This window comes from Polypterus senegalus, chromosome 15 (assembly GCF_016835505.1).
Source record: "Polypterus senegalus isolate Bchr_013 chromosome 15, ASM1683550v1, whole genome shotgun sequence".
Taxonomy (NCBI): Eukaryota; Metazoa; Chordata; class Cladistia; order Polypteriformes; family Polypteridae; genus Polypterus; species Polypterus senegalus.
Window position 1 is genome coordinate 6,832,139 of NC_053168.1, and position 27,121 is coordinate 6,859,259.

General features: G+C 41.7%; 1 protein-coding gene across 5 annotated transcripts in view; it reads left to right on the forward strand.

Annotated features, from left to right (window-relative positions):
- Positions 1–27,121, forward strand: part of trak1a (trafficking protein, kinesin binding 1a) — a 287,907-nt gene that overhangs the window by 134,631 nt on the left and 126,155 nt on the right. Inside the window, exon 1 of one of the 5 annotated variants that reach the window (XM_039736350.1) lies at positions 19,170–19,403. The exons of 3 other annotated variants lie outside the window; for them this stretch is intronic. In XM_039736350.1, coding sequence (XP_039592284.1) covers positions 19,340–19,403 — 64 coding nt within the window. In that variant the 5' untranslated portion in view covers positions 19,170–19,339. Of the gene's footprint in view, positions 1–19,169; positions 19,404–27,121 lie in introns of those variants that run through there. One more of the 5 variants, XM_039736352.1, reaches the window with a different exon arrangement.

Consider the following 27,121-nt stretch of genomic DNA (forward strand, 5'->3'; position numbering starts at 1 on the left):
CTGTAGCTCACTTTGTGGTACAAATAATTGTATTTGTATCCATCCATTTTCTAACCTACTGAATCTGAACACAGGGTCACGGGGGTCTGCTGGAGCCAATCCCAGCCAACACAGGGCACAAGGCAGGAACCAATCCTGGGCCGGGTGCCAACCCACCGCAGGACACACACAAACACACCCTCACACCAAGCACACACTAGGGCCAATTTAGAATCGCCAATTCACCTAACCGGCATGTCTTTGGATTGTGGGAGAAAACCGGAGCGCCCGGAGGAAACCCACGCAGACACGGGGAGAACATGCAAACTCCACGCAGGGAGGACCCGGGAAGTGAACCCAGATGGGTCTCCTAACTGCGAGGCAGCAGCGCTATAACTGCGCCACCGTGCCGCCCATTGTAACACCCTTTTCCCTGAAATTGCCAGTGTGACAAATGAGAATGCCTTTCCTTGAAATACAAGCTCATAACTGGTGGCTTTATCTTTCAATCCTTGTATGGCTCACATTTCACACATTTGAATCTCACTTGTATATTCCCAAGCAGTGTATAGCATAAAGCTGAGCAACATGCAGAAATGAACGCAGTGAATATATAGATCGTAATAAACAAGCCTCCATTTTGACAGCCTACGTACAGATTTCAAGGCTGATGCAGATAGCTGTATTAGTGCATTCATTTTCACACTACATTTCAGTGTGCAATCATGTGTGCCAATTCTTCCATCTCTGTCGCTCAGCAAACAGATATTTTTGGTATTTTATTAATCAGCAACAATTTTTGCATACGGGCTTGGTTTAAAAGCAGCGTTGGAGTAACAGACAAGATCCCTGTAAGAGGAGGTCTTCACCAGGGGTGGTCTTGAAGTCCTCACCTCTTTGATCTAGTTATGGATGTGCTTCATGTGGGATAAAAAAACCAAGCCCCCTGGTGCAGGCTTTATACAATACTATACAATACAATACAGTTTACTTTTGTAGAGCCCAAAATCACACAAGGAGTGCCGCAATGGGCTTTAACAGGCCCTGCCTCTTGGCAGCCCACCAGCCTTGACTCTCTAAGAAGACAATGAACAACTCCCAGAAAAACCCCAGTAGGGAAAAAATGGAAGAAACCTCGGGAAAGGCAGTAGTTCAAAGAGAGACCCCTTTCCAGGTAGGTTGGGCATGCAGTGGGTGTCAAAATGAAGGGGGTCAATACAATACAATACACAGAACAGAAGACAAGTAATCCTCAATACGGTATAATAGTGCAATAGAAATATTACAAGTACAGAGCAGAATTTAACAGTGGATGACATCACATAATAGGATTTGGATTTGTTTAGAATGCTGATGACGTTATGTTGTTTAGCACCAGAATAGAGTAAATAGGGTGGAATTTGAAAGAATGGAGAAGGGCTTTGGAAGATGGAAGATAAATAAAACAAAGAAGAAGAAATCCGAATATATGAGGTTTAATGATGAACAGGGTTTTTAAGTTAGCCTGCAGGGAGAGCTAATAAGAACAGTGGAGAGGTTTAAATATTCAGGATCAGTGGTATACCAAGATGGAGAATTAAATGCAGAAATAAAACACAAAGTGTAGTGTGGATGAAACAATTAGAAGAAGGTATCAGGAGTGTTGTGTGATCAAATAATTAAGTCAAAGGTTAAAAGTCAAGTTTGTAAGACAGTGGTAGGACCAGCAATGACGTATGGAGCTGAGACACAGGCAGTAAAGGGAGCGCAGCAGGAGAGGAAGGTGGAAGTGGCAGAAATGAGAATGTGGAGTTACAAAAAAGGACAGAATGAAAAATGAGCCAATCAGAGAACAAAAGTGGGAGAGACATCTCAGAAAGTACAGGAAACAAGGTTGAAATGGTATGGACATGTGACGAGGAGAGACGACGAAGATGTGGGCAAAAGAGTGAAGGGAATGGAAGAAAAAAGCAAGGGAGGCCAAAGCAGAGGTAGATCAATAAAGTGAAAGAAGATCTGAAGGGTAAAAGAGTTTGACTGGCAAGGAGGTGCAGGACCGAGCAGAATGGAGAAGGTTGGATTGGACACATTGACTTCACATCGAAGTGGGAAAAGATGATGATGATGATGAAGAAGAAGAATTTTTACATATGGACAGGCATATGTTACTTAGTGAAAGTGATTTCTGGACAGATATTGTTAGTTTCTATTGATGTTTAATTAATTGGCCTGATGACCACAATGGAAACTAAAATTATAAAAGAGAAAGTCATTGGCAAAGTCACTGTCCCGGAGACCTCGGACAACTGACCACTTTGCGCCCTCCTGGGTTTTCTGTAGTGGAGGCTGATGACCAGAACTTCCCATCTGATTATTCCGTCACTTCTTTTCAGTGTTGTGTCAAATTCAGGTGATTCCTTTATTCATAGACTAAACATCCCCAGTGGCTTCGCTCGCGTATTAGTGAAACAGGACAGTGATGATGGCCCTGCCCAGCTCACTACTCCTGACGTCACTGTTCCCCCTCCCCTCGGCCCGCAACCTCTGTCCCGGATTAGCGCGAATATATCACTCCTGCAAGTGAACTAAGATTCTTAGCGCAATGAGAGAAGTCTCAAAATCAACAGAAATGTTCAAGCAAATTCTAGAAGAAAAAAAAAAACGCGATCTGAGTCTGTTAAGTAGTTCTCTCGTTCGCTAACTAAGCAGAGTTAAGGTTACGCCCCGAGGCAGACACGTGAGTGAGGAGGACCCCGCAGCCCCATGAGTCTCTCTCGGATTCGCGCTAATGCATCGGTACCGCAAGCGAACTATGATACTTAGTGTGATGAGAGAGTTGCAAAATTAACAGAATGTTCAAGCAAATTATAGAAAAACACCCGATCTAAATCTGTTGAGTAGTTCTCTCGTGAAAAGTGGATAGAAATACAAATGGGTCTACAAAAACTATAAGAAATTTCGCGCTTGGACCATAAAATTTTTAAAACCGTTTCTTAGCGAGCACCTATGGGCCAAGGGTAACCTACATTCCAAATTTCAAGTCCCAAGTCCTCATGGCTCGGGAGATTTTGTGATGAGTGAGTCAGTGGCATTTGGCTTTTATACAGTAGATATGTAGATTCCAGTAGTAAGACATTATGACTCATGGCTCACAAAACTCTCGTAAGATTTGGTAGAACCCGATGCGTTTATGAAACACTGCTGTAGAGCGACTTTGAGAACCAAAAGTTAAAAGATTTTGAAACAGAAAAGCAAGGAAAACAAAATCCCAATGAAGTCAGTATGTTGATAAAATATTGTGTGTTAGGAAGTATTTTCTGCTTAACAATGTTATTTATTTCACTAAGAACTTATGTAAGCATTCTAGATTCCATACAACAAACATTTAAACATACAAGTTCATGTATTAATAGAAGCAGCAAATGTACAAGGCAGTTATCCATTTTCTCATCTTTTTCTTTGCTTACAGCCATTAGTGTTGTGCAGCCATCCTGTCTTACAGGCTTCTTTCCACAGACGACAGGATGTGTAGTTACGGGTAATTTATATGTCACAGGAGGCAAAGGTAAGAACGCAAAGATTGAAATCGTAATCATAAGACAGGCAGCCCTGAATTGATTACGGCACATTTATTATATTGGCCAAAGCTAGAAGAAAATCATTTGCTTTTATTAAATGGGGAGGGTTACGTCAGGAAGGGCATTCGGTGTAAAATTTTGCCAATTCCTTATGCGGACAGATGATCCACTGTGGCAACCCCTCACGGAAGCAGCCGACAGAAGAAGAAGATTCATTTAGATTGAGGGAGTGTTTCCTTTATTTTCATATAAAAGTACATACCTGCAGCCCTAATTGATGCACATGCAGGGAACACACAGCAACAGGAAAGCCCCCCCAAAAAACAGAAGCCACATGACTACAGAGTGCCATCATCAGTAAACAATCAAAAAGAACACAAAAAAATATCAAAATGTATTGAAATAACAAAAAAGTAACCCGCAGATGATTTTAACTCTGCTTTTCAGAATTGGCCTGGCATCAGCGGGTATGGGTGAGTGCTCTGTACTGGCAATCCTGGCGTAAACAGTTATATCCTTGTGCCTCATGCTTCAGAGATACAGAAGGCTTGGCCCCTCGCAGACCCTGAATTGAAGTAAATGGGTTAAATAAAATTGCACGTTTGGGTGGATTTGAATAAGCCATGTAATGGATGACACAGTATTGTAACACAATAGAGTTGGGCCAGTAAGCTGTGGGGTTTAGTGTGGTCTCGTCTGCTGAACTGTTTTTGAACTTTCCAAATGTGCATAAAGCACAAGCCTCACACCTTGTATGGCCAAAGTAGAAATAGGCCTCTATGACCATAAACTGAATATAAAGTGTTACAAAATAGAGGTGTGGATGGATGGACAATACAAGACGACATGTCTTCCTGCCTCTTTCTTCCCCTTTCTCTGTCTTTTTGCCTTAGTTTATTTGTAATCCTTTGCTTTCTCTGTGTTTTTGTTGTTTGCTTGCCCTGTGTGCCCCCAGTCTACATGTGAGGATTACAGTTTGCAAAATGTGACGCAGGCTGACACACTCAGCAGATACTAACCTGAGGTGTCAGTGTGGGTGAATGGTCGCTGCCTTGTGATGAAGTGGCATCTCCTCCAGTGCAGGTTCCTGCTTATTAAATTAGATTAGATAAACTTTATTAATGTCAGGGGGAAATATAAATGGATACAGCAGCAGAAGCATAAAAAAAATAAAGGATACAGACTCACAGGACAGATAATGCAGCCAATCAATCAAGAAATCAAAACAAATATACAAATAAACGTATATTGCACAGATATTTCAAAATGACTTTAATGACTACATGACGAGGAAGCATTGAATTGCTTGATGGCAGTAGACAGAAAAGACCCCCAGAGCAGCTTCTTAGCACACCATGGTGGAACAAGCCTGTGGCTAGAAGAACTCCAAAAGAGAGAGAGCGCCTCCTGGAGGGGATTTTTTCTTAACGGCATCCAATTCTGCCATCACATCCTCTTTTTACACAGCAGTTCCAGTGTGTGCAGGGTTCTCCCTATAATGGAGGAGGCTTTCCTGAGAAGTTTGTTTAGGTTTCCTGCCTCTTTTTGAGCTCTCATTGCTTCCCCAACACAATGGCAGCTATGGCCTGATAGACCATTTCCAGGATCTTGCTGCATACATTAAAAGACGTGTCACCTAATGTTGGGATCTTTTAATTGAGAAGTCAGGGTAAAAAAAATAAATAATGGGTTTCTGGGTAGAGTCATTTTTGCTTTTATCTTATTTGAGACATTTTCTCTTAAGTGGCCTGTCTTGCATTCTGCAAGAACTGCAGCTGCTCTCTTGTCTCAACAGTTTTCAGTCTTCTGTCACGTAAGAAATGGCCTGAACAATGTAGACATAGCCATAAACTGGAACTTGTCAACCTGTAGATTGAGAGTAGATTACACATCCAGACACTATTTGTTTAAAGACACATGTGGCAAAATTTACATTTCAAAATAGCTATGGATATCATGGCCGGCCTGCACACTGGTACTGTGAGTGCTGTGCAGAATGGAGGCAGAAGCACTGTGTTTTTCCAGTTGATTCTGGGGTTCGTCAGGGGTGTGTTCTGTTCCTACTCTGCTCAATGCTTGCAGTCGTGGGGTCCAGTGGCTGTGGGGCATCTGTTGGTGAAGAGAGATTTGCTGATCTCGACTTTGTGTGATCTTCATGGAGTCAATGGAGGCCCTGATTGGGCTCTCGAGAGACTGAGTGAGGAGTCGGAGTGTCTGAGCTTGCCATAAAAATACAAGAGCCAGGCCTTTAATGACCTTTTGGGGACAGCCATCAGCAGTGTGTCTGTCTGCGAAGAGAGTGTCGGCTTCGTCTTTGAGAGGTTTACTTACCTCGGCAGTGACATTCATTTTCCTCTGAAGTCAGTGGACAGGTTTGCAGAGCATTATGGGGTCATGAGGTCACTGGAAAGGGGTGTGTGGCGCTCCTGATATCACTGCAAAAGGATGAAGGTCCAAGTCTTTAGAGCTTCCTGTTTTGTGAGACATGGACACTATCCAGTGACCTGAGATGAAGACTGGACTCCTCTGGGTGTGTCTCTTTGGAGAATCCTTGGGCACCGTTGGTTTGAATTTGTGTTGCTCACAGAGTCCCGAATGAGGCACATGACCTGCATTGTGAGGGGTGACAGTTATGGCACCCCTGAGGGTGATCAGCTCACAGGACCCTCATTGTTGAAGACCCGAGTGGCTGGACCAGGCCAAGGGCGATGCCTATGTAACACCTGGGTGCAGCAGATAGATGGGTAAGACTGGACTGCTTGTCTTTCTAGGGCAGTGTTTCCCCAACTCGGTCCTGGGGACCCCCTGTGGCTGCAGGTTTTTGTTCCAACCAGATTCCTAATAAATGACAACACCTGATAGCACTGTTCTCATTTAATTAACTGGTATTTGTTTTCCTCTTATTCAACATTCAGAAAAGCAAAGCAGCATGATCTTTACATTTATAAGACATTTAGAAATATTTCTGCTTTTGCTATTGATTTAAATGCTTAACTCCCTTTTGTTGATTTCATTCTACTTTGCCCTTTCTCTGTGTAGTTTTCCCCTTCGTTGTATCTTATTAATGACAATTAAAAATGAGCAGAGCATTCACGCTGGCAAACAACACTGAATAATCAAAGGCTGCAACTCCTTTAGCAACAGGCCCACTAATTAGTAAATAATGGATTAATTAAACAATTAGAACACCTAGAAAAGTAGAATGAAAATTTACTGTTAAAAAGGAAAAAAATACATTATTCCCATATAACTGCTTGGTACATTTAAATTTTTTAAAATTTTCTAATTTCTATATTGTCCCCTAAACACAGAACTTGGGAAATATCACATCACTTAATTAGCCCAGGAGTCCAATTAAAAACAGACGCTGGTTGGAACAAAAACCTGCAGCCACAGGGGTCCCCAGGACCGAGTTTGGGAAGCGCTGGTCAAGGGGGTTGCCAATCGGGATCCCGAGCTGTTTCGTTGTGTGGTGGGAGCGGCAACGCACTGTAGCAGTAAATGCTCCCTGACCTGACCTGACCTGACCTATGGAGTGTTCATGGGTAGGCAATCTCTGCTATTCATGAATTCCATCTCATGCGCCTTTTAAAACTGTCACGTTATGGAAAGGGTTGGTGTTTTGATTAACGTTTGTTACACATTTATAAACAAAAGTCATTTATATTAGATATTTCTATAGTGAATGCCACCCTTAGGTCCTTTGCATATTTTATGTAGTCATTTCCATATTTCTCCGTTCAGAGTATTTGGAAGATAAAGTACCTCTCTGCAGACTTCTGTTGAATTATACAATAAAGCAAATATAGCAGCAGTGGGTTTGTTTTTATGTTTTTTTTTTTCCCCAGCAATAGACAAGCGAAAGGAAATCCAGGCTGCTATTATCTCTGCTTCGTAACAGTAATGTCTGACGTCAGTCAGAGTGTCAGGAAGCGCTTGATTTGTTGAGTTGTTGATAACAGATACCAAGTCAAAGGTTTTTTGTCTTATCTTCTCTGGCTAGGTGAGCACTGGAGCTTCTGAGAGTGTGATTTATAGTTGTAATTGAAGTGTCCCTTTATTGATGTGGCGGCAAACAAACCAGGACCCTTAAAGAGAACATTTCATTAATGGGCAGATATTGCTGGGCTTCATTAATATTAACCTCTTTTGAACCACTTTGTTTTTCTATCTGTTCAAACAAATCTGTCTTTTTGTGAACTCATTATGCCGAGACGAAGTACCACATTTCAAACTAGTGCTGGGAGGTATAGCGGTTCATACCGAAAATCGTTTTTTATTTTTGTTATGATAGTGATTTTCTGCAATACCGGTTTAAATAGCCTAAAAAATGTTCGGAACGTGGCGCCTTGGGAAACTGTTTAAGGGGGGACCTTTTTCACTGCTACACTGCTAAACACACATGCAATGGAGTACATTCATTAGTGGAGCTTTTGAGCAGTGAAAATGGACAGAAAACATTCCGAAACTGAAGCTGTAGCAGACAATACAGTTGAACACGATGACACAGAAGAACTTTTGCTGAAGAAAGCAGCCGTGCCTGTTGTCTGGAGATACTTTGGTTTTAAAAGGTGGGATGTGGACCAAACAACTATTTACTGCAAATGCTGTCGAACTAAAGTTGTCGCCGGAAGCGGCAACACAAGAAAGTTGCTGCACCACCTTAGCCGCACACATGCTTTGGAGTACCATGAATGTATGGAACTAAGATTGGCAAATTGGTAAAACTGAAAAAGCTAGAGGACAGTCGAGTCAGACATTACTTGTAGATGCGTTTGCTAGAGGTACTGCCTACGACAAAGTGGTGGATCAATATGACCAATGCCTTTACAATCCATATAGCTGATGTGTCACTGGACAGAGGTTGTTAACGTTAACAGAAAGTGTAGTTGGTTTACAAAAAATATTTACAATTCATTCCTTTTCTAAGAGACGTTTAGTGCAATACAACTTTTGACAAGCACCTCTGGATATTTTACTAAGTCTAAATGCCTCTTTGGATGGCTGAAAATATGTTGTCAATATTATAGTTTAAGTTGTTCGCAAAATTTGTTCAATAAAAAGGTTCTATATTTTGACTGCAACTGTCATGCAATGTGATTTCTTCTCTTCATTAATGCCACCCCCTTCAAAACTATCACTTTATGGGGCCATGCAAACCTGTATTAATACTTGTGTGCGCATTAAAATGTTTTTTTGTACAATTCTCATGACAGTGTAATAGGTTATTCTTAACCAGTCTACTGCATTAATTGCAGTGGAAAATGTGGTTAACATCCACTCATGCATGGGGAAAAATATACCGTCGAATACCGTGAAACCGGTATCATTTTGAAAAATACCGTGATATAGAATTTTGGTCATACCACCTAGCACTATTTCAAACATTTATTCTATAAAACTTCTATAAAAATACATTTCATTACGACATAAGAAAGGGTTTACAAAATAGATGTTTTTCACTGTGTTTTAAAAATGATGTCTTCAAGGTTAACTTTTTTTGGAAAAATATTCAACCCTGGAACAAAAGGGAAAAAAATAAATAATCAGCCCTTAAAGATTTAAACAAGTGCGGAAAGGTCTTTGCAGACAGTAGTTCTGGACTGAACTCCCCAGGTCGGTGGCCCTCGAATATGTAGGCCTTTGACAGGAAGGGGAGGGTCCAGGCAGGCGGACAGCGGAAGTGATGTCAGCACTGGAGTGGCGGTTAGGTTTCCCTTCTGCAGTGGGAGGAAGAGAGAAGGCGTTAAACCACAGTGCCAGGCCCCTGGTTCGGCAGGTTATTACCATCACATAAGTCCGTGGTTCTCAAACTGTGGGGTGGGCCCCCCAGGGGGGCGCGAAGATGTGAAAAAAAGAAAACAAGAATCAAAAATATGAAAAATGCATCTATTGAAACCAAAAGAAATTAACTTAAAACAATATTCTGATACTAGAAAAATAAATATAGAGTTAGATAAATGTCGATAAATGTTAAGTAGGCATAATAAAATATGCATATATCATTAATTAAAATAGAACAAATTGGTATTAGTGGACTCCTTTTAAAAAAAACGTTAGGGGGGTGCAATTAAAACTGTTATGAAGGTTGAGAAACGCTGACCAAAGTCCTTAAGCTGTCCCCCATGCGTATGTGCGTGACAGCTGGTACTTTTTAATGTTGGCATACAGGTTGCTCAAAGTCACACAATACGTTGGAGTTGGAAGTCAGATTGACAGCCTTATGGTTTGAAATCCAAATTCTTAGCCAGTGCACCTCCCTGCCCACCTAGACACACTAAGGGGTCTTTTTAGCAACTGGTGCAACATTCTCCAGTATTAGATTTTTAAGGTTTATAGTTCCTGCTTGAATTCACTGGTTAGCATTATGTTATCAAGCTTTAAAATGACAAGCCATGATAATAAACTAGAGGGTAATTTTATTATGATTTCAAATTGCCTATCCAGAGCAATGATTTCTCAAGGGAAGAGGGGGTTGGATGCCATACAGCAACAAGCGTCTTCATGTCCCAGGCTGCTACTGCTGTTACAAAGGTGATCAATGACATGGTGAGTCTACCCCAGCAACTTAATGAAGAAGCACATACATTAAAGTTACAAGTGGAGGTTTGCAGGAAACGGACCATGTCGGCTCTTAAAGAATTAGAGGAAGCTTTGACAAGAAGAGAATGAAGTCTGGCATTGTGTTTTACATGTCGCACAGTTGGCATGCCAGTCAAACACAGAGGTGAAATGCCGATATACATCAGAAACCGAATTCAGACTTTCCGTCGCCTCTATGTTGTTGCTGTTCATGGCCACACTGAAGCTGAAAGGATTTGCATTTGAATAAAATGCGCAGGTTAAGTTAATTGGTAAGTAAATTGGCCAGAGTGCCGAGTGAGAGGTGCCTGCAGTAAAGTGGCATCCTGACCAGGCTGGTTTCCTGCCTTTTGCTAAGTGCTGTGGAGGAAGGCCTCAGCCCTCCACGACTGTGAATGTTATTAAGAGGGTTTCATATCGTAATGTTACTTTAGTTTGAAAACGTCCAAATTGGCATGTTTATCATACTAATGTGAAGAAAAATAATGCGGATCTCGCTCTTTCTCTCTGTCCTATCGGGAATAATGGCAGCTTCAGGGAAAATCTCTTGTAGCTTTTAATGAAATTGGAACACATGTTCTATTTAAATTTCTTTTTATTTTAGCTTTTTTGGCTGTCATTGGAACAATTGTGGGTGTTTTAGTTTGAAAAGTATGTCCTTTCTCTGGATTTAGAGAGAAAGCAAGGAATTCATTTCAGTGTGGGAGAAAGTAAATGAATCACAATTTTATCTACAATTAGTCATTTGGACCTGCCATAAAATATACTTCTTGGGGGTTATTCAAACCCAAAAATGCCCCCTAACTGACTACATCCTATGTCTGTTTTCAAAAGATTTGGTTACATTTACTGAAGATAGATAGGCAGACAGTGAGAGGCGATGGACAGATTTATATTTTAGCGTAGTTGGCAGGATTACATAGATAGATAGATTGAAAGGCACTATATAACATATAGATATGATAGATGTAAAAGACAATATAGTAAATAGATGTGAAAAGCACTGATAGACAGTTAGATGGATAGAAAGGCACCATATAATACGTAAATATAAAGACAGATGTAAAAGAGACTATAGAATGACTAAAAGAAAGAAAACTTCTGACTTGGTTAAAGATAAAAAGTGCACTCCCAGTCCAAGTTAGGCACTGTACAGATGTATTGATGTTGGTATAAAGGAGCCCCGTTAGCCTTTCTTGACAGACTTCTGCTAAATAATTAATTGACTTTATGTGTCATAGAAAGGGTGTGCAACAGCGTTCATAATGGCACTCAGTTTTATGTCCATTTTCCTCCTCATTACTACCTCCAGCGGGTTGAGAGCCTGCCTTTTTAATTTAGCTTGTTAATTCTTGAAGTGATGTTAGCAGCCCTGCACAATACAACATAGAAAATCGTTCTGGCCATCACACAATTATAGAACAAGTGTGAAGGAGGTCCTTACCCACATTAAAGGGTCACTGACTCCTAAGAAAAAGAGTCTGCTCTGCCCTTTCTTCTGTAGTTCCTCTGTGTTCTGAGACCAGTCCAGCCTGTCCTCAATCTGGACCCCCAAGTTCTTGTAGCAGTTCACCACATCCACTCCCTAAATAGTGACTGGACATAGAGTCTGTTTTGTGCGTCAAAAGTGAATAACCCAGTGGCGTGCCGAGGGGGCGACGGTTCCGGGCATCTATTTCTGGTGTTGGGGGGCATACAATCCAAAGAGTCTTGCTCTCTAGGAGAGCCCTGTTTCGAAAATAATTTTAATTTAATATGAACAAATTTAAGTTATTATAGCTCATTCTCAGTGAAGCATTATTACTTCTAAGCACTAGAAGTGATTGAACCTGGCCTGACCGGGCCCAGCGCAGTCAAAAGAGGCCTTCCCTTTAAATCATTATGAAAACTACATTTATTTGACATGGGACAGGAAATTAAACCCTTGAAAAGGGCTTCAGCACGACTCGAGAGATGCTCCATTCCCTCTTCTGTACCTTTCACTTTAATAGCACCTCACCTTAGGGGGACATACAATCAAGGACTTTGTCCCGGGCATCTTCTAGCCTCTGCATGCCACTGACGTTCCCATATACATTACATAAAAAGCAAATAGAAAGTCAAAAGAAGACTTTTTGAGATATATCAGGTAAACATAAAGAACACGAGCATTAATAGGCGTTTCTTATCTGCTCTGTCTAATGGCTGCTTTTCAGTTTGTACAGTAGAAAGAAGTGCATCACTGACCCTGTCACTTTTGCTACTCCAAATGAGCATTTTCTCCAACATAAGCCACAGCTGAACTAGAGTATCCACCATTAGCATCAGTCTACAAATATTGCATTGATTTAATTCCAAATGGCTGGCTCTGCTTGACCCCGTCCTGTGTGTATCAGTGAAAAAAGAAAGGATGGATGACAAGTGTGATCTGACCAGCCACTTCAAGGTGTATGTAACTTCATTTCTTACTCTGCAAAAAAGTTGACCCAAGACTCTCCCTTTGCAGTGGAGAACAGAACTTTTTAATGGATGTGCCATATTTGTTATTTATAATTGATTCAGGGAGTATTCACAGCTCTTCACTTTCTGCACACTTTATTGTGTTGTAGGTTTAATTTTAAATGGATAAATTTGCCCTTTGTTGCAATTGATTTGCGCCTATTAACCCATAATGACAAAGTGAAATCATGTTTTCAGGAAGGTTTGAAAATTTATTAAAAATCCGTAACTGAAACATGTCATTCCTAGAAGTATCCGTGTGGTGTAGCGAGTCCACAGCTCAAGTCAAAAAGGCCACTTTTTAAATAAATGGTCGCCGCACTCACGGCTTAGAGAGGAATTTGTGATGCGGGCGGTCCTCGCTTAAGTGCACAGGTGAGGAGTCGTCCGCATCCATAATTGATGCCAGGAGCTGCTAATTGCCGCACCTGATCCACATCCCCGTGATAAATAATAGAAGCGCGAGGTGGCTAGGGGAGAGGGAGAAAGAAAAGACGGACGGAGGTTAAGAAGGAGAGAAGGCAGGGAGCAGGGAGGAGAAAGCCGGTGCGTGAACGAGCGAAGGTGCTCGTTGCAGAGAACAATCAATCAATCAATCAACATTTATTTATATAGCACATATTCATACAAAAAAATGTAGCTCAAAGTGCTTTACAAAATGAATAGAAAAATAGAAGACACAATAAAAAATAAACATAAGTCAACATTAATTAACATAGAATAAGAATAAGGTCCGATGTCCAGGGTGGACAGAAAAAACAAAAAAAAACTCCAAAGGCTGGAGAAAAAAATAAAATCTGTAGGGATTCCAGACCAAGAGACCACCCAGTCCCCTCTGGGCAATCTACCTAACATAAGTCAAACAGTCCTCTTTGTATTTAGGGTTTTCATGGAAGGACCTGATGATGATGGTCACGTAGACTTCTGGCTTTCAGTCCATCATTGTTGGAGCATCATGATGCTTTGAGCAGGTGGTGGTGGCGCAGGCCGCCACCACAAAGAAACCGGAAAAAGAAACAGAAGAGAGAGTTGGGGTCAGTATGGATTTTAGAGCCACTGTGAATAGTTATTATGATGAATTGAACATACAGAGTCAAATGCAGCTGTGTAGTGAGCCTGGGTGTTTGGCCGGCACCCCAGGAGCAGTCAGTAGTGGTCGCTCCTGCTGACCATTAGTCAGGAGTGGGAGTGACCAGAAGGAGGATGGCTCGACGAATAAGGCTGAGCAGGCAGCCGGGAGTTGTGACTTGGCAAATAAACCCCCAGCGTGAGCTCCCTGGTTGCTGGGGGAGTCCATGTCACGGTCTGGTGAAGCCCACCAGAGTCAGGGATTGGAGAGGTGAACAGACCAGGAGAAGGTCAGCTGCAGATAGGGTGACTCCACCTGGTGCATAGCCTGGACGGGAGAAGAAGGGAAGTCACCAGTAGAAAGAAGGCACCTGGCCTTGTTTTTAAAAAGGACGGCTTCCAGCCATTATTTTAACCTCGTTTTTAAAGGATTTATTTATTGTGTTAACCTCCACAGTTCACCTGTTTTTATTGGATTATTTATTTAAAGATTTTGAGACACTGCACTATTTATTTGGGCACTGCTTTTGATTTTACTGTTTTTAATAAAAGCACTTTACACTTTTTGCACCATCCCCTTGCTTCATTGTTGTGCCTCACTGTCCAGTTTATCGGTGACATTACCAACAATGTCGGGTTCAGAGCTCCCAGAAGCAAGATGGGACCATGGAGCGGAACCCGCATCGTCACAACAAGACCCTTTCCGGTTGCACTCCTAATTGTGGTTGGGGGCATACATTTTGCTTTAATTCTTCTTGAGGTGAGTCCAGAACTTGATTGGGATCCCACCTGTGCCTATTGTATTGACTGGACGTTGTTTAGAAGGGCACATATGAAACTGTGTAGAGAAGGTCCCACAATTCACACTGCTTTTCAGGACAAAACCAATCCACAGAGTCCTAGGAACTCTCCACAGACATCTGTGATCAGATTGTGCAAGGGGATAAAAACCATTTCTAAAGCTTTGAGTGTTCCCAGCAGCCTCAAATATTGCAAATCGGAGGAAGTTAGTAACCACTGGGACTCGAGAGCTGGCCATCCAGCCAAACCGAGTAACCAGGCATGAAGATGTTGTTTTTTCTTTTCTGTTCACTCATCTCTTTCTCCTCGTAAGCAGTGCGGTGTCATCTTTTGTTGAACAGATCAGAGACTAGGGGGTGTGTAGACTGAGGAAGGGAGCAGCGTGTGGTGCATTTAGTTTTCTTCATCAGGTTCCTCCCAACAGCAGGAAGACCAGAGTTCTGAAATTGACTCGATGATGTGCCCTTTCTAACATCGCGCCTTGTGATTGGATTTCATCAGACTGATTGCGTCTTTATTAGTGGTGGTTTACAGAAATATTTGTATCATATCATGGTGGTGACAAAGAACCTAGTGGTCATTTAAGGTGAGCTTCAGAGGTCTTCTTCTGAGATGAGAGAACCTATTGGAAGGCCAACCATCTCTCTAGCACTCCATCAGTAAGACATGTATGGTGAAGTGGCTAGACACTAAAAGGCACTTAAAGGTCTCAATCTTGGGTCACAAAGTTGCACAGGAGAGTACAGGAGGATTTCCAAGAAGTTGAAACTTTCTTGCTGTTCAGGCAGGAACAAACACAAGTCTCTTTCAGAGGTGATCCGGCCTCACAAGGAACAGCTGTCAAACTTGACGTCTTGGCCCCGAATCCTGCTGAAAAGAACACAGTTGTCTTCATCGAGGAGGTATAGCAGCTCGGAAGCAGCGGCCGGAGCAGAGGGAGTCTAGGGGAAGAGAGACAGGGGAATGAGACCTCAGGATGGCTACGGCTTGGTCTTTTAAATGTTCGAAGCCCCGCGCAATGAGGAGCTGTAAGAGTGTGTTTGTTTCCCACTGAAAAACTGTTTATGAGGGGGTTTCTGGGCTGCCGCGTCCCCCTGCAGATGCAGTCACAAAGGACTCTTAGAATTTGAAGAAGAAGATTTTCTGGTCAGACGTGACAATTGAACTCTGTGAGCAGAAGTCAAAACACTATTTGTAGACAACTCTTGTCATTGTTGGACTTGTGCAAGATAATGAAGGACAGACCAGGAACTTGCGGATGATGAGTTTGTTCAGTGGTGTGATTGTTTCCTTTTTATGGGTAAATATATTTATGATATCAATGATATGATTGTAGATCTCGGGTGTTACCTTCCTTCAACAGTTTTCAACTTTAAGTGAAGGGGAGGCCATGGGGATAATAGAGCAGTACAAATACCTAGAGGGTTGATAGCAGGCTAAACTTTGACTTGTACGGGCAGATATGACTTATCTTTCCTCGGAAACTCAGTAATGTTAAAGTAGACTTTGTTACATTTGCTTTTATATGTTGGTTTGACCTCCTGGGCATTAAGAATATAAACCATCCTAACAATGTTGTAAAAACTAGCAGTAAAATTATCGGTCTGCAGCAGACCTCTGTCACCAAACTGTATTACAGACAGGTCAGAAAGAAGGCCAGTTCCGTCAGACAGACGCCATCCCCTTTTCTCTAAATTTCAGGTGTTGACTTCAGGCTGCAGATTTAGGTCTCCAAGGGTAAAATACTACAGATTTAAGAACTCTTATAATTCCCAGTGCTGTAAGTATTTTGAATTCTGTTACTTGTAGGGATCATTGTTTTATTCTGAATTATAATGTACTTTGTGGAGTCAATGGTTGCTCTGATCGGGGCTCCTGAGTGTCTGGGCTTGTGAGGGTCCTGATTAAAAACCAAAGAGCCAGGCCTTTAATGACCTCTTGGGCACAGCAGTGTGTCTCTCTACGGTGAGAGTGTCGACCGCGTCTAGAGGTTTACTTACCTTGGCAGTGACATTCATGTCTCTGGTGACTCTTTGTATGAAGTCAGTAGATGGATTGGGAGAGCATGGGGGGATCATGAGGTCACTGGAAAGGGGTGTGTGGCGCACCTGATATCTCTGTGAAGGTCCAAGTCTTTAGAGTCCTGGTGCTTACCGTTTTGTGAGACATGGATGCTATCCAGTGACCTGAGATGAAGACTGGACTCCTTCATGTTTGTCTCTTCCTTGGGTACCGCTGGTTTGACTTTGTGTTACTCATGGAGTCCCGAATGAGGCGCATGACCTGTATTGTGAGGGAGCATCAGTTACGGCACTACGGCCAGGTGGCAAGATTACCCGAGGGTGATCAGTTCGCAGGACCCTCATTGTTGAGTAACCGAGTGGCTGGACCAGGCCAAGGGGACGCCCATGTAACACCTGGCTGCGGCAGATAGATGTGTCGGACTGGACTTCATGTCTGCCTGGCGGTTTCCAACCAGGATTCCCAGCTGTTTCCTTGTGTGGTGGTAGCGGCAACTGTTAAAGGTTCATCTTTATTATTCATCTTTGTAATAATCTTCAGTGTGTGTAATCTTCAGCTGCTGTGTCTTTGCGTATTTTCTTGTATGTTTGTAAAAATGTTTTATGCTTTTGTACTTTCCTGCTGCAAACAAATTTCCCTCTGGGGTAATAGTCTACATAAATCTATGTCTGTTCATTACTGCTCCTCACCTGCCTAATACCATTCCTGCAGTGATGCGTTGTGGCGGCCCTGTCATGCAGTGGAGATGCTCCTCAGTGGCAGAGACAGGGAGTCTGGTCGGAATTGGGGAAAGAATGAATGCAAACAAATACGGAGCGGTCCTTGAAGAAGCCCTGCTTCAGAGTGCACAACACTTCAGACTGGGCTGGCGGTTCACATTTCGGCATGACAATGACTGAAAGCATACAGCCAGCACAATGCTAGAGTGGCTTCGGTACAAGTCTCCAGCTGTCCTTGAGTGGCCCAGACTTCTGCCGCCCCACAGAACATGTCTGGAGAGACTTGATGATGGCAGTTCACAGACGCTTTCCATCAATTCTTACAGAGCTTAAAAGGATCTGCCAGAAAGAACAAGATTAACTGCCCAAATCCAGGTGTGCAAAGATTGTAGAGACTTACCAAGAAGACATGAAGCTGACACTGCTGCCAAGGGGCTTGCACAGAGTGCTGAATCAAGGGTCTGAATACGTCTTGGAAGGAGGGATTTCAGTTGTTGATTTTTTTTTTTTTAAATAAATTTCCAAAACGTCCAAAAAACATGTTTTTACCTTGTCATAAGTTATTGAGTGTAGATTGAGGGGCCAAAATGGCAAATATGTCCATTTAAAATTCAATTTACAGCACAGTACAGTGTTCAGAAAGTGAAGGGGTCCAAATATTTTCAGAATCTACTGTTTAAGAGATAAGGATATTTCAAAAGCATCCAATCTGGGAACTTGAAAAATATCCCAGTGTGAACGAAGAGGAGTAGAAGAATTTTATGTCTATAACATCAAAGAATGTAGGGGACTGAGCACGTAACGCGGGAAGTATTAAACTCAGTGCTGAATGTTGCACCTTATTGCAGAAGCAGCTCATCCAAAGATGGAAGGAATATGGAGCAAAGTTAAACATAAGGAGGAAAAGAATTAGAATGGGCCTGTCTCCATTAATCTGAACTGTCCCACTGCTTTTAAATAGGTTGGGTGTAGAACATTTTGTCATCTGATATGATCAGCGAGAGTGGTAAAAACAGGAGAGGGTATGGAGACATGAAGGAGATGTGAGCACATTACAATTAGAGCAAGTAAGTGTGGTCCAGACTATGAAAAGCTGACTGAATTGGTCCAGGCTACTGCCTAGGAGCAGATGGATCATCCTGTTGAAGTTTATTTTTTATATTTGGTAACAGAATTATGAGCAATTATGAACCAACATCTAGCGACAGGTTCCTTTTTCTGACACAACAAGCAGGGCCTTCTGTATTCAAATGTTAACATCTTCAAATGAACATCTGGTCAGGTCTGACCATCTTATCTATTTTTTATATAGTGCCTTTCATATCTATCTATCTATCTATCTATCTATCTATCTATCTATCTATCTATCTATCTATCTATCTATCTATCTATCATATAGTGCCTTTCCTATCTCTATCTATCTATCTATCTATCTATCTATCTATCTATCTATCTATCTATCTATCTATCTATCTATCTATCTATCTATCTATCTATCTATCTATCTATCTATCTATCTATCTATCGTGCCTTTTCTATCTATCTATCATATAGTACCTTTCCTATCTATCTGTCTATCATATAGTGCCTTTCCTATCTATCTATCTATCTATCTATCTATACTTTAAAATTACAATTTAAGATGATGATGTGCTTGTAGATAACTTAAGTCTCTGAAACTTCCAGGGTGTTGGGATCAATAACAGTCAAGCCAGAGCCAGTTTCCATGACAACCGTATCGGGCAAAAGATGTTTCAGCATCTCAAGGGAGTGTACTGTAGGGTAATGAATGCTTAGTGGTGGTGTGTGTCCCTGACGTACGCTTTGCCGCTGGCCTGATTGGCTGTCTCGTCTCTCTTTTCCCAGCCCAGTCCTTCTTTGTAGAGGCTGGAGTTGGCAGAGCCGCAGCGGTACAAGTCTCTCTTTCTCTTCTTCTCTGTCTCAGTTTTTTTTTTCCCCTTTCCTCCCCTGCTGCCTTTAGTCTGTTTCTACAATGTGTTGCTCAGTTAACGCTTCTGGAATTCTTGATGCTCATTCAATGTCTTTTTCAAAAGGAGGCATGTGGCTGCGTTTTACTTGACCTCGGCAACGATGGAGCAATAAAAAATAAAGGAAGCGTCAGATCCTTCGATTATGCAGAAATTTATTGAGGCGGATTACTACGAGCTAGACTGGTATTATGAGGAATGTACGGATGGTAATGTTGTTTTTTCTTTTCTGTTCACTCATCTCTTTCTCCTCGTAAGCAGCGCGGTGTCGTCTTCTGCTGAACAGATCAGGGACTAGGGGGTGTGTAGACTGGAGATGGGGAGCGGAGTGTGGTGCATTTAGTTTTCTTCATCAGGTTCCTCCCAGCAGCCAGGAAGACCAGAGTTCTGAAATTGGCTCGATGATGTGCCCATTCTAACATCACGCCATGTGATGGGATTTCATCAGACTGATTGCGTCTTTATTAGTGATGGTTTACAGAAATATTTTTATCACTCGATTTGATTACCCCATATGCGTCCATCAGTAGCAGAGTCAAATATGCATTTTATACTGCAGAAGGGAGTATTGATTTGAACAACTAGCAAATGAAGCCTGACAAGGGCCTGCCATAGTCTCAGATTAGTTTGAGGGGGGCTTTGTTTTTCACTTTCATTGCCGTTTTCTGCAGTCTTTTGGTACATTTGTGAAACGTGTCATGGCTAATATTCCAGCACTTTGTTTTCATTAGCTGTGCTTTTCAGTTCCCTAAAATGTTTCCTATATTCAGTTTAATTCACACCCCCTTTTACACAGAGTTATGTTTTATAAAGTAGATGACGGATGGAGAAAGCGTAAACGAATTAGACGTCATAAAGATGTAGTTATTTTCATTTTGCTGGGTCATTTCTTTGTTAACATGGACTGGCAGCGTGGCCTAGTGATTCAGACCGTGGCTATTAAACTCTAAGGCTGCAGATGCTTTCACTTGTCATTGATTCTCCGTGTGACCCTGAGTGAGTCGCTTCATACTGTATTCTAGTTCAGTTGAACAATTGTGAATATTTCCGACAGCATCGAGGTCAGTTGATATTTAAGATTGGCCAGGAATTCATTTAGTTCTGATAATGGACTACGAGTCATTCATTTTGTGAGTTTTAGGCATCAGGGCTTCTTATTGTTCAATGAATTTCTTATTTAGACATCATGTCACCATTCCCTGGCAATATATGATGAGTGAGGGAGAACATTCTTACCTCGAAACGTCGGTCTTTCTTATCTAAAAATTCTCAGAACACTGTTTATAACACTATCTACCTTTTGGAGACATACTAATTTAGCAGATGTAGGAAAATGATTTTACAATTTACTGTAATAAAAGCACAAGGCTGTCTTTATCTATGTGTCCATCTGGTTGTATGCCATTTGGTATGGGATTCGTAAAAGAGGTGCCAATGTTTGTGATGCACCATCTGTTGGAATGACAAATGCAATGCCTTTTATTACTGCAAATGTTTTCTGCATCATCTGTTGGAGTAAAGAATGCAATGCACAAGTCTGTTCTATTTGCCATTTGGTATGGGCTTTGTAAAAGTGGTGCCAAAATCTTTGTGATGCACCATCTGTTGGAATGACAAATGCAATGCATTTTATTACTACAAATGTTTCCTCTGTCGGAATGAAGAATGCAATGTGTAAGTGTCTGCTATATGCCATTTGGTATAGAATTTGTAAAGGTGTGCTAATGTTTGTGATGCACCATCTGTTGGAATGACAAATGCAATGATTTTTATTACTACAAACGTTTGCACCATCTGTTGGAATGAGAAACGCAATGCCTTTAATTACTGCAAATGTTTTCTGCATCATCTGTTGGAGTAAAGAATGCAATGCATAAGTCTCTGGTGTATGCCATTTGATATGGGATTCATAAAAGATGTGCTAATGGTTGTGATGAGCCATCTGTTGGAATGACAAATGCAATGCATTTTATTACTACAAATGTTTGATGGATCATCTATTGGAATGAAGAATGCAATATGTATGTTTCTGCTATATGTTACTTGGTATGGGATTTGTAAAAAGTGTGGTAATGTTTGTGATGCACCATCTGTTGGAATGACAAATGCAATGATTTTTATTACTACAAACGTTTGCACCATCTGTTGGAATGAGAAACGCAATGCCTTTAATTACTACAAATGTTTTATGCATCATCTGTTGGAGTAAACAATGCAATGTAGGTAGGTCTCTGCTGTATGCCATTTGGTATGGGATTCATAAACAATAGTGCTAATGTTTGTGATATACCATCTGTTGGAATGAAAAATGCAATGTGTTTTATTACTGCACTGGCCACATTACCTTTCAAAGACAGGTAATAGAATAATTTAAAAAGTATTTGCTATCTTTTGTCCTACGTGTACTTTCAGCGCCTTTCCTCTTTATCTGCATGTGTAAACGTCTCTTCACCGATGCTTCCCCTCTCCAGCATGTTCCTGTAAAGCCTGCTCCTTAGACTCGGTCCTTATATTCAGACCTTTCTCACCTCCTGTCTAGCTTTATACTTGAAGTCTTTTGATGTCGCCTCTTTCAACATGCCTCATATGCTTCTTCTCCTTCTCATACATCTCACACTCGCACTTCCTCCGTCATCGTGTCACCAAAGTCAAGACTGCCACTCCAGCCACCTTCAAACCTCACAGTGTTTCAGTGTGGTGCTGAGGTGTGGCCCTTTGCTTTCAGGTCCCAATCCTGGTGGTGGGTGTGGCAACCAAGCCCAAACTGACCAATCAGATTGCTGAGAGGAACTGGAAACATACACTTTAGTATTTTATTATATAATAGAACAATTACAGAAAATTTGGTGTAGGATTCATAATAGCAGTGCTGTTTGTGATGCACCATCTGTTGGAATGAAAAAGGCAATGCATTTTATTACATGTGTTACAAAATTAATTTCAATCGACGGTGCCTTTCAAGCTTTAACGCTGAAGACGCTGAAGTCTACGTTGATTACTTAAGTTTCAACCCATCTTAGACGGGTGGCACAGCTAGAAACAGTAATTTAAAGTCTTAATACATTTTGTAGAAAGATGAGGCAATGCCATCGGCGTCAGCCAAAGGCAGAAGCTAAACCTGATTAAGTTGAGTCAGCAGTAAATCTAACGTGCACATGTGTAGGACGAGGAAGGACATCATGCACAGCCAGACATTGACTGGGCTGAGAACTGAACCTTAGTCTGCAGTGAGTCAGTTGTGCTGCCATTCCAATTCGAGGCTTGTCATAAGGGCTTTGCTAATAACCTGCGTGCAGTTTGATTACCTGTGAGTTACACCACACACGTGTACACTCTTATGATGTATTCCTTCTGAGATCTGCATTTACTGCACCTCATAATACAGCCATTTCAGAACAAAGTTGGTAAATATGCTTGTGTGTCCTCTTTTAGATTAATCCATTAAAAAAAAAAAAAAAAAAACACCAGACAGCAAAGAAAAGCTGGGCAGAAACGACGGAGAGTCTGCAATTGCAAGATGTAGAAAGTATCATTGACGTAGGTGTCACTTTTATGTATGAAACGGCTGATTACAGATTGGTGGGCACTGATAAAATTGCTCAAATGCCGTTGAGTCATCAGCTTATGTCATGGTGCAGTTTTAGTCCATTTCAGTCCTGGCTTTGTCTCAACTTGCCTGTCATTTTCGAAAATTGTGTTGCTAAATTATTATTAAGAGGTTTGGACAAATGGTGCTAATGTCTGTTTTTGCTGCTCCACTCATCCGGAGTACAACAGGCAGGCTGTGTGATCTTCAGCTTCATTCCATAAGCACAGAGCTAAACATGTGATTCCATTGGAGTGACGGAAGCCCAGTTCGAGCCAGTTCAGGTTTTTGGGAGGCTGGAGCCTATCCGTGGAGCATTGGGCACCAGGTAGGAATCAATGAAATATTAGATGCCCTAAACTTACATTTTTCTGAGGTGTTCACAAGTGAGCAAGTGGATAACCTCCCAGGGGTAATTGGGATTACTGAGGAAATTGAAAGGAAATTGTAGAGGGAGAAATAAGATGAAATCAAACAAATCATCAGGACCAGATAATATTTATCCTCGAGTTCTTAAGAAGGTTAGCGAGTACAAATATAAACCCTTGAAACATATTTTTAGGAAGTCACTGCGCACTGGAGAGATTCTGAAGGACTGGAAAATGGCAAATATCATCCCATTCTATAAAAAGGGTGACCGGGCAGATCCAAGCAACTGTAGGCCAGTAAGCTTAACATGAAACATCACAGGAAAATTAATGGAAGGAATTATTAGATAGATACTTTATTAATCCCAAGGGGAAACTCGCATACTCCAGCAGCATACTGATTAAAAAAAAATATATATATATTAAATTAAAGAGTGATAAAAATGCAGGTATAACAGACAATGACTTTGTATAATGTTAATGTTTACTGTTTAACGTTTTATTTAGGATAAGATTGAACAACACCTGGCAAGGACAGGAGTTATTAGGAACAGTCAGCATGAGGTCAGAAGAGGGAGGTCGTGTTTGACTAACAGGCTGGAATTCTATGAGGAGGCGATCAAAGTGGAGCAGATGAGATTATTGATCTGGACTTTCAGAAAGCATTTGATAAGGTGCCACGCGAGAGGGTGGGCATTAAATTAAAAGAAGTGGCAGTTCAGAGTGTGGGGTGTAGATGGGGGACAGAATTGGCTCAGACACAGGAAGCAAAGGGTGATGGTGCGAGGAACCTCATCAGAATTGGCTGATGTTAAGAGTGGTGACCAGCAGGGGGCAGTGTTGGGGCAGCTGCTATTTTTAATATAAATAAATGATTTAGATAGGAATATAAGTAACAATCTGGTTAAGTTTGCAAATGATATCAAGATTAGCAGATAATTTGGAATCCATTATATCATCACAGAAGGACTAGGACAGCACACAGGCTTGGGCAGATTTGTGGGCGATGAAATTTAATGTCAGTAAATGTAAAGAATTACACATAGGAAGTAAAAATGTGAGGTTTGAATACATAATGGGCTGTCGGAAAATTGAGAGTACACCTTATGAGAAGGATTTAGGAGTCGTAGTGGACTCAACACTACCAACTACCAGACAGTGTTCAGAAGCCATTAAGAAGGCAAACAGACTGTCAGGTGTTGACACTTTTTCTATAATGTCGTTTCTTGTGACTGAAGACAGAGAGATATAATTAAAGTTAGTAAAAAATCTTTTATTAATACACACCAGGCAAAGGTAAAATGACAGAGAAACACAGTCCTAGGACACCTGCCCTTCATCTGCCTCGATGGGTCGGTGTCCCAAATCTTTTATAGGGCCTTTGTCTTATGACTTTAGTTGCACAAGAATTTCAAACCGTTACATCTTACAACATTGTGCTTGGATCAGCATTTACCACATCCTTTAAGTTCATCAGTTGGTCACTTGTGGTTTTAGTTCATCAGTTGGTCATTTGTGGTTTTTTGTTCGTTAGGAGAAATAAGAAGTTGCACTTGTCATGTGCACTATAGACAAGACAGGGTCTGCGTGGCTTTGTCATGTACACCAGATTGATCAAACTATTTATTATTTTTCCACACAGGTTATATAGCGCCTTGATGTGTGGAGTACAAGTCACAGGAGGTTCTGCTCAAGCTTTATAACACACTGGTGAGGCCTCATCTGGAGTCCTGGGTGCAGTTTTGGTCTCCAGGCTACAAAAAGGACATAACAGCACAAGAAAAGGTCCAGAGAAGCGCAAATAGGCTGATTCAGGGCTACAGGGTATGAGTTAGAGGGAAAGGTTAAAAGAGCTGATCCTTTAGAGTTTAAGCAAAAGAAGATTAAGAGGTGACATGAGTGAAGTTTTAAAAATATGAAGGGAATTAGTGCAGTGGATCGAGACTGTTATTTTAAAATGAGTTCATCAAGAACACGGGGACACAGTTGGAAACTTGTGAAGGGTAAATTTCACACAAACGTTGGGAAGTTTTTCTTTACACAAAGAACGACAGACACTTAAATTAAGAGACCAAGTAGTGTGGTAGACAGGAGGACTTTAGGGACTTTCAAAACTAAATAAGTGGACAGGACTGCCGAGCTTTGTTGGGCCGAATGGCCTGTTCTCAACTAGAGTGTTCTAATGTACTAATCGTGAATGAGGAGTCCTTCACAGGGCCTGCTCTCTCTCTCTCTCTCTCTCACACACACACACACACACACACACACACACTTGCAAACACCTGCCTGGGAGGACAGAAAAAATTGAGAGAAAAAACAAAATCTGCAGGGGTTCCAAGGCCACAAGACCACCCAGCTTCCCCTGGGCATTCTACCTAACATAAATGATCTCAATCAGTCTTCATGGTTTTCAGGCATCACATGAAAGAATTTGATGATGATGATGATGATGGTCACGTGAGCAGTCTTTCCATCTGATGATTTGAAGTATCTCAGGTGACTATTCCATGCAGCAAATGTAGCAAAGTTCACTATTAATGATTAAACCCTGGACTCGTGATCCATGAAGCAGCAGCACTACCTATCTACTATGCCACCCTGCTCCCTCATATTAAAATGGGGATTTTACTTTACACCTTATGTTTCCAGTGTTCTGTTAGGTGGGTGTTGGCACTTCTACCTCTCAGACTAACCTTCTTGACTTCTAATCCCACTCCCAGTAGCTGTCTGCATGGATATACTGTAGATAGATAGATTGATTAAATGCAATATAATAATCTCAAGAGGAAAATTTTTAACTCTTGTGCATTCTTTTTCATGACTGTGTTGGTTTTCCTCCCCTTTCCCAAAGGCTTGCAAACTTGTAGCGGCTGTAAGGAGAAAAAACTGTTGCTGTTTTAATATGGAGTTGAATAATGTTCTTTATGGGACGCCAGAAACGCATGCAGCCTTAGCTCAGCTGGCATACACTCGCACATAGAGACGATTGGCATCGTTATTAAATTGTGAAAGCAATGCATTGAGCAAGTGATAAATGAAAAACAGTACACAATGTAGAAAGCCACCCAAAAACCCCGATACACCCAATATCTATACACCCATATATATTAATATATATTAATATTTACAAAATCCCAGGAGATGATACTCACTACACCACCATACACATACACACACAGTCCAGAGCACAATCGAGCACCAGATGCTAATAACAGTGAAGACTGAAATGTCCCCAGTAGAAGAGCCTTCTGATAGAAATGTAGAGTTTGTCCTACCACAAAATGATTGTCTTCTGATGTGTGATAAGGCGCTATATTGGTGCTGACCCGACACAGATTGACACCAGAGGCACAGGCAAAATAAACAAAAGGTTTTATTGTTTCCTTCGGCCATGGGACACATCTTCCCCATGTCCCACTGGCCGTAACACAGTCCCAAAAACACACAAAAGTAGATCACACCCCAAATCACACTCTTCTCTCCCTCCATTCCTCCCAGGGCAGCTTCGTCCTCCTCCTCCTGACTCTGACGCCCGGAGTGGTGACTTTCGGCTCCTTTTATAGCCCACCTAGAAGTGCTGCAGGTGCTCGTTGACCTGCTTCTGGGTGTGGCTTTTCTCCTGCCCAGACGGGCTTGTTAAGCTGTGCAGCTCCCCCTGGCAGTGGCCATGGAGCCCAACAGGAATGAGCTCTGGTGTTCCAAAATTGTGGCCCTGATGCAACCCAGTGTTCCGGGGGACGTAGCGTGCTGCTCCCCCGGATCTAGTGTCAAAGGGGAGTCCCCGGATGTCCATCACAGAAGATTTGTAATGGAAGGAGTGTGCACCGTGTGTGTCGATTTCCAAACCAGTCAAAACCAAATGAACAAGCCAGGCACAGGACAAAGAACACGATAATCTTTGGGGGCCATTGGTGATTGTAAGCCAAGCCGTGTGAAAAAAGAACACACAAGATGCCCGCGATCCCCTGCCGGC